Source organism: Tinamus guttatus, unplaced genomic scaffold (assembly GCF_059628265.1).
Source record: "Tinamus guttatus ecotype Peru unplaced genomic scaffold, ASM5962826v1 Tinamus_guttatus_pri_ptg000490l, whole genome shotgun sequence".
Classification (NCBI taxonomy): Eukaryota; Metazoa; Chordata; class Aves; order Tinamiformes; family Tinamidae; genus Tinamus; species Tinamus guttatus.
In genome coordinates, this window is record NW_028289024.1 from 775,023 (window position 1) to 782,953 (window position 7,931).

A 7,931-nucleotide genomic window follows, 5' to 3' on the forward strand; every position below is an offset into this window, starting at 1 on the left:
TTTTGATTTATTGATTTTATTTTTTATTTTTTTATTTTATTTTTTATTTTGACCTTTTACGTAAAGGTAGGACAAAGGTTTGCTAGGTTTTCTTTTGGACCAGCTGAGAATGTAAAGCACAGACATGCAGATGCTGTTGGCTCCCAGCCTTTGATATGCAACCTCAGCTTGCACTCGGAAATCTCTGCCGAAATTGGGCAAGGTTTCTTTTGCCTTGAATCTTTATCTTGCATTCCTGTAAACAGCAATCTGCCTCCTTCCCCAGAAATCCCAGTTAGCTGTTCTCTCAGTTGCTGTGTTTTTTGTTTTTCTTTTTTTTTTTTGCACTGGTGAACTGACATAAGGAAGAGGTTATTTTATAGAAAACAATAAAACAAATCCGGAATTGCTATAGTGGATCTCCATTTTTGGTTGGTAGGAAAGCGTCAAGGACATGAGAAGCTCCCTCAGTGCCTACAAATGACCAATTTTGTGGAGCATGGAGGTTTTCCCCATGTCACTAAGAAGAATCTTTCCATTCTTCTTCCTAACTGTGCCGAACTCAGTACCTCTCCATTGCACCGTAAAGCTGCTGTTGACTATTTTTGATATTTGTAAATGTGTATTTATGCTCTGCAGCATCCTCTCTGATCTCAGGGATATCGCACTGGCACCTTGAACACGCTGGTGCTGCCTGGTTATTCTGCAGAGGCTACGAGGGATGGATGCAGGGGTGATGGGTCCTGGGTCCTCCTGGGGCACAGGCTTGTGCTGACAGACCCTCCACTGCCACCCCTGGGGTACAAACCAGACTGGAATTAGCCTTTTTGTAATATAATGCCTTTATAAAAGGCAAAGGGGTATTGGGAAAGCCTGCTGTTCTCAGATGAAAATACTAAAGAATGAATTGCTCGGTAGAGCAAAAGCTCTTTTGAACTAGGGTTTATTTTATTTTAAATTGTACAGGTTTGTAACTTCAGGGGAAAAAAAAAAAGAGAACAAATAAACAAAAAAGAGAAAAAAACAACCCCAAAAACTCTACAGACTGTTTCCTCCTGTTTATCACAAGTATTTTGCTTTAATAAATAATACACTGGTTATAATAGTTAATATATTGGTATGAGAGTATTCCTAATGTATGTTTTACAGTAACTTTATATTTAAATAAAACCATTTAGTTTTTAAGAGAGATTCCAGGTTTGCCTATAGTCTTTTTTTCAATATCTTGGTTGTCTTCTGAGCATTCTGCGACTTTCCCTTCCACTCCTGGTCCTTGGAACATCTGGATGCCTTGATAAGTCATGGCTGAGCTCTCAAATGATTCTCCCATGCTTCTACAGCATCAATAAAGAGAAACTGCCTTAAGTTTTAAGCTCACCTCATGCATTTTTCCACCACTGATCACACTAGGAGGTAGCAGGCCTTGTGAAGGAGGGTTGTCACATCATTGGAGCTGGAGATGCTGGTTTGCAGAGGGGGTTGGTGCCAGTATCAGTTGCACAGCACGCAGTGAGACTGGGGAATACAGGACAAAAAATAACATGCTTTCCTACAAGCACCCTGATTGTCTGCTTTAACGGCCGTGCCTGGTAAAACCTCTTATGAAATATCATCTTATTCTTGTAAGGAAGGAAAACGCTCCAGCTGCCTCTCTTTGAGAATGTAAACAGCCATAAGTGGCAGCTGTGAACATTTAATTTCAGAAGTGCTTAAAACTGGTTATTTTCCAGTCCAAAGGAACACCTTGCCAGAAGGTGGAATCACTGAGATGTAGTCAGAGCTGTTAAAAATGTTTTTTTTTTTTTGTACCTGAGTATTGATTTTTCACTTCAGGTACCATTTCCTATTCACTATGATGAACATCTACAAAATATGACATGCAAAATGCATGCACTGTACAAAACTCCACAAGATTATCTAGAAAAACAATGCCTTTTCTTCAGCCTACTAAAGACTTTGAATATTGCACTTTCTAAACACAAAGTTGCTATTACTAGTCGTCTGGTTGAGAAGTGAGGAAGATTGGGATCAATAATTCAAGTGAGCCCTAAGAGGCAACTACGTTAACAGTATGCAGCCATTTGTGCTTTCTTACTGACCCATAACAGCAAGAGGGATAGTTCTCTGGAAATGTTTTCCCTTTTCAGCCCAAGGGTAGTATTCAGGTTGTAAATTGTGCTCTGTAACCATGCAGCAGTGCTATTCGGAGTGTGTTTAAAGCATGGCTTTTTCTTTTACTAGATAATACGAGGCTACTTGCTAGCTTCCCTGATTAATCAAGTCTTTGTTTCTTAAAAATATTGAGCCTTGAAGTCAAATATAGCAAGGAGAGAGTACATTCATGCTTCTGCTCTGGAGCTTGCGTGGATCACAAGGTAAATTATTACTGGTAGAACTGCTATCAGGATTCTGCCTTCCTGGGCTCTTAAAACTAATCCTGCCAAGCCTGAAGTAGGATGAAGGCTGAGGCTATCAGAGACATTCAGCTGTAGAGGGCTGCCCCTATACAGGAGACTAGTAGAGGGCTCCTGCATATCTAAGCTATAGCTGTGGAGCCAACTCAGCCTTCACAAGAGCTAAATAACAAGAATCCTCTACAGTGGAAAAGGTCTGAGCTGCTCCATGAAGCAGGACAGGTTTTAAAAAATGAGGTTGTGATAAGAGACAGCAGAGATTAAGTGTTGGAGCCTGCAGTACAGGTTGGGTGCTTTCAGAAACAGGGAATCATGCTGCAGACTGCTGTAATTTTGCTGCTCAGCCCTGTCAGACCCAAGCTTGTTCCACATGGAATTTTCATCTATCTTCACTGAATGCATCCTCACTTAGCAGGGCTCTATTATCAGTCTCTACAACACCAACATTACTTGGGTTTTTCCTTTTTTTTTCTGTACTATAATTCTAGATACTCAAATATTTAGTCCCCTAGGAATGTATTCTCTCTGCTATAGTAAGGCTCTTTGCACTTAAACTGCAACAGCTGTTAAACAGGGAGGAGTCATTCTTCTAGAAACACTCATTTTGTAAAAGGTTCATTTTACAAAGAACTGAATAAATAGGAAGTTAGAGCAGTGCTGTGTCTATTGCTGCTTTCAAGTGGTGGAGCAATGCCTCAGGAGGTGGAGAAAGGGACGTGAGGTCTAGTTTCTTGAAATCTTCATTAGCACTCAATGACGTTAGCACCTTCACAGTCCTCTTTAAATCAAACACTGCGTGGAGCATGCCCAAGGTGGAGATGGCAGCTTTTGGGGTGTTCTTTGCTAAAGCTTCATCATCGAGGCCATTTTCCAAGATAGAAATCCTGTTCTCTGCAATGACTTTGAGGAAGTTGTAGAATTCCTTATAGTCTATACCCGTGCAAGACTTCATGATCAACTAAGGGGGAAAACAAAAGAAGCAGTTTTGAAAAGGAAGCAATTCCTTTTTATTTACGGTAAGAATTAAGAAACAACTGTATTAAGCTAGTTACTATCTGGAATCATGAGCAAGTTTAATCATCTTTAATTAACTTTTTTGTAACTCCTTGATGAATAATAGCACCAATATTCTTTGTCTTACCAGAAACCTTACTAGCCCCCAAAGCAATACTGGTATTTGTACTACTAAATGGCTGCTGTTTTGATGCTATTTTTGGACAGCCTCCAGAAATAAACTTTACATTTGCTTCACACTTAAGGGCTTGGGAGCATATAAGATAGAACCCTGGTCAATTTATTTATGCTTTTTGAAAATAGCACCTTGCAACAGAACATAGATTCTACATAAGTGATTGATCTTATGCTAAGGCTAACCTCAATGATGGAGAAACATCAGATGAAGTGTTAATTTTCCAGCCAACATCCTAACTTCCTTGACATAGCAAATATGCACTGACACAAGCCTTCCATTATCTTACTAAAGCAGTATTTCATGACTTGAGAAATGAAATTGTCATTGGTTTCTGGTTTGTTCAGAAATGTGCACCAATTCCAGGTGTGAGGTTAAGGACTTGAATGTCTTAGAGCTCTAATAAGGTGGTGCACTGCATGCCCAGAATGCAGATCCTCTAAATAACACGATGTTGGCTGTCTGACTGCCTGTTATACCTGGCATTGTAGGTGCCAGTCGTCCATAGGGTCCTTCCACTCATTGATTTCTCGCTGGACAGCTGCTAACTCATCCTGCAGGAAGCACCACATTATGGCCACATTGCAGCCATTCACCCAGTTGTGGTTAATGGAAATGGTATCCTCCTGAAAAAGAAAGTTTGAACAGTTATTAAGCTCTGCTTAGGAAAGTGTAAGAGCCCAACTGTCGATTCAGTGTTCCTGCAGAGGAGTGAAATCACATTCCCTAGCAAGTAAAATATTTCTCTGGGGGCCAGCATCAATATTATGGTGAAAAGTGAGCTCTTTTCAATGTCCAAAACTGCAAAATGACAAATGTCTCTAGCTCCTTTGTCTGAACACATTTTTGTTGGAGGTAGAGGGCAACAATGAGAGAAGACAGTGGAAGTCAAGAACAAGATTGTAATCACGAAGACCAATAGTTTCACTTGCATTTTTGTCACTCAACTACAATTTATAGCTAGAAACCCACACTAACAGGCCAGTACATTTCCATCTTGTCCAACATCCTCTGTCTCAGTGACCAAAAGCATCTCATAAGGAAAATAAGAAAAGAGGGTGCAGGTAGCTCCTTCCAACTATACATGCTCCTGGCTTTTAGTGGTGAACGATCTGGGGAACTTTTGAGTTCAAGCTTTTTTCTTGGTCATCACATGGAGCAGCCAACACTGATCTTTCCTACAACAATTTATCCCTACTTATTTTCAGCTCAGTTGGACTTTCGGCACCCACAATATGCTGAAGCAACACAGGTTTGATCTGACTCAAGCCTGCAGCTTGATTCCCTCTCCATGTTCCGAAAAGTTGGCACCAGTTTTCTTACCAGATTGTAAACCTGATGATGCCATCCGCTAGGGATGAAGACGATTTCCCCTGCTTCCTGTAATATTTCAACAGGGGGTTGGCTCTGGGTATAACGAGGATAAACATTGCTGTCCTGGAGGCTGGGCGCAGTCACATCGAAGGGCAAGTTGCCCTGGCGATCTTTTAGGTAGTCCTCCTGCCCCGGCGGGTAGAGCAACCACTTCTTTCTCCCACAGATATTGGCTGACCAGCTATAGGAACGGAAGACATCGGCATGGAACGGAGTCCTGTGGGGCAAGTCAAAGGTTTAACTAAAGACAGTGCCAAAAGCACATACAGTAAATTACTGTGAAAAACTTCTGGCTTCATACACACACAGAGAAATCAACCTTTATTATGCAGGCAAATATGAACCCAAAGAGTGGTCTTCATTTAACTTTTACTGTTTTAAGATTTTAAAAGGTCACTCTACACAGTTTTGCAGTGTGCTGCATCTTCTCTATCACTTACTTTTGAATCTCTCCCATAGATACTTCAATGGTAGAAGACTCTATGGTGTGAACTGATTGGAACACCGTCAGTGCAACTTTATCACACATCAGATTTAACTTCCCACCTGCAAAATATTTGACTAACTCATCAGCATCCCTCCCAGGCTTCTGATGGTTCCGTGGATCAGAAGAGGTTGCTGACACCCCCTCAAGGCTTTACTGCTCTAGTATCAGAGCTAGCTGATACTTTTTGCAGATTCTGCGTGCACACGTCATGCCACTGTCCAAAAACAGTAAAACTGTGTGCCAAAAAAACCCACTTTAGCTAATCACATTAAAGAGAGCTCATATCTAGAACCAACTGAGCTGCTAAAAATTGGCTTTCTGGGGTCAGGTACAGCACCACACAGCATGGCTACACCATGTCTGCAGCCTGAAATACAATGCTACCCTGAAATACAATGTGATAATCCCCTACAGTATTCATCTTAAAAAACAAAAGAGTATGTAAGGAGGACAGAAACCAAGCTGCCTTACCATGAACCTTTAGGTCCCATGTAGACAAACCGATAATCATCCACGCCTATGGCATCCCAGTACTCATTCAGCCAGTCAGATGTGAAATACACAGGAGTTGTGTAAACATCTTCCTCTGGGAAAGCTCTTAAAAACATAATGTGTTGCAAAGAGGTCTCAGAATTAAAAAAATGCACTATTTTGTGTGCATACATTGTTTCCCCAAGCCCAGAAGCAGAGACCATTCAGTCTATAGCGTGCCACTCGTGGTAGGCAACCACGTTCTTTGTGTTTTCTGTCTAAATATGCAAAATGTAGACAACGGTGCTTTTCTCTCTCCTAAGAAAGCTGTGAAGGTTAAGAATTCTTTGAGAGACTGCTTTTAATCTTGGCAAAGACCCTGATGAAGCTGTTCTGTCTAGGGGTACATCTGCAGGACTGGTTGTCCAGCTGGATGACAGACTGGAGGAATGAATTTTAGGAGGGAAGATGAGGGAAACTGTAAAATGCCTGACCTCCTCCCACATCATATGCCACCCTAGGGCACAGGACAGATACCTGCAAAGCAGGTGGTGGCTGACTTATTTCCACTATTTTAAGTGAAAACTGAAAACGAAGAGTTTCACAGCAAGGGCTGAGCAGAGAAAATGTAGATTAGCAGCAAGGCACATTTACAGAAAAGAAATGAATGAAAAGAGATAAAAACCCTGGACAGACATGGGGAATGCCTGCAGAGTCCAGAGCACTCCCTTACCTGCTCAGGTGCCAGTCCTTCAGGTAAAGGCACCCTCGAGATGATCGGTAGTCATTTCTAATGTACTCATTCCAGTAATTTATGTACTCCTTGAAGGGGATCTGCTCCTTTGGGTTAGAATTGTACTCCTTGACATCACAGTTGGCAACTGGTACTATAGCCTCTCCTGCAAGATAAGCTTTTTGAGTTCATGGGAACAGGACGACTGGTGCTGAAACCCAACTTCTTTAACCTTAAGCTCTGTAACAGGTTTTAATATCTACCACTATCATGCTAAGTACAGTACAAATACATACAGCAGCAAGTACAAATACATACAGCAGCAATCCCTAGCCCAGCTCTAACCCCTGACACTGCCATTCTAGTAGGCCGTGACTCAGAACAGTCATTTTTGTGACCTGCAATTTCTTCTTACCAAGCTACATTTGGAACTGGGTATTGACTCCTATGGAATTCCTAATATCTTGCAGCCTAAAGTTTTACTCTGAGATACTACACTGTAACTGCAGAATACTTTCCCCTTTGCCCATTCAATATTTTTGTACTCTGGGATTGCTCCTTTGGATAAAATTAAATAGGCACATAAATTGCCATGATTAGATTACACTATAGTTTCATTTTATTAACAAAATAAACTCAAGATGAGAATCGAAGTGAAACAAAAGTATGAGTAAGTACAGAAAATGAATGCACTCATTTAAAAAAAGGTCTGGAGAAATTACTCAGCTTTCACTAGTGCTTCAAAAAGCAACAAAAAAGGTCACTAGCATTTAGTGAACATGTTTCAGTTGAGTATTAAAAAAAGCCACAACTTACCAAACTTCTGCAAGAGATAATCGAAGTTAGGCTTCCCATCCCAAGTAACCCAGTTTCTCCTGCTGCCCCAGCCTTCTGTGAATTTAGCTGAGAAAATACAGGGATGGTTGGGAATCAAATAATCCCGGAAAAAGTCCGAGTAAGTGAATGAGTCTACCTTTTCAATAAAGTCAACGTGTCCTGTTGGGAGGCAGAATGCAGTGTGAGATGAACTGCTGTAGTCACGAAAAAATGCAGTGGAACAGGCAAATGTTGCCCTGTCCATTCAGGCCGGTACCTTTCCTGGCTTAGCCAAGACTGGGCTGACCAGCTATTACAAAAAATGATAATAAAAAAATAAATTAAAAATATGGTTGGATTCCCTGCATCTGTGAAAACTCAGGGAAAAATATAAATGTCCAGTGGCAAAGCAGAAGGTGGTCCAGGAATGTCCCACTGCGCGGGGTTAGTGAGGATCCTCCATGTGTC

The 7,931-nt window shown here is 41.2% G+C and overlaps 1 protein-coding gene across 1 annotated transcript; it reads right to left on the reverse strand.

Annotated features, from left to right (window-relative positions):
• Window positions 1-2,925: 2,925 nt before the first annotated feature.
• JMJD4 (jumonji domain containing 4) lies at window positions 2,926-7,805 on the reverse strand. The gene is made up of 6 exons (XM_010217870.2): window positions 7,464-7,805; window positions 6,648-6,813; window positions 5,915-6,040; window positions 4,906-5,173; window positions 4,062-4,208; window positions 2,926-3,351 (listed from the first exon to the last, which is right to left on the reverse strand). Exons 1-6 carry the CDS (start codon window positions 7,726-7,728, stop codon window positions 3,040-3,042), a joined length of 1,284 nt encoding a protein of 427 aa, XP_010216172.2. The 5' UTR covers window positions 7,729-7,805; the 3' UTR covers window positions 2,926-3,039.
• Between the last annotated feature and the right edge of the window lie 126 nt (window positions 7,806-7,931).

Coding starts and splice junctions, on each gene's coding strand:
- JMJD4 (XM_010217870.2), bottom strand. CDS start 7,728: ATGGACAGGGCAACATTTGCCTGTTCCACTGCATTTTTTCGTGACTAC. Junction 5,174..5,914: donor ATGGGACCTAAAGGTTCATG/GTAAGGCAGCTT, acceptor CTTGCCCCACAG/GACTCCGTTCCATGCCGATG. Junction 4,209..4,905: donor ATCATCAGGTTTACAATCTG/GTAAGAAAACTG, acceptor TTTCTTTTTCAG/GAGGATACCATTTCCATTAA.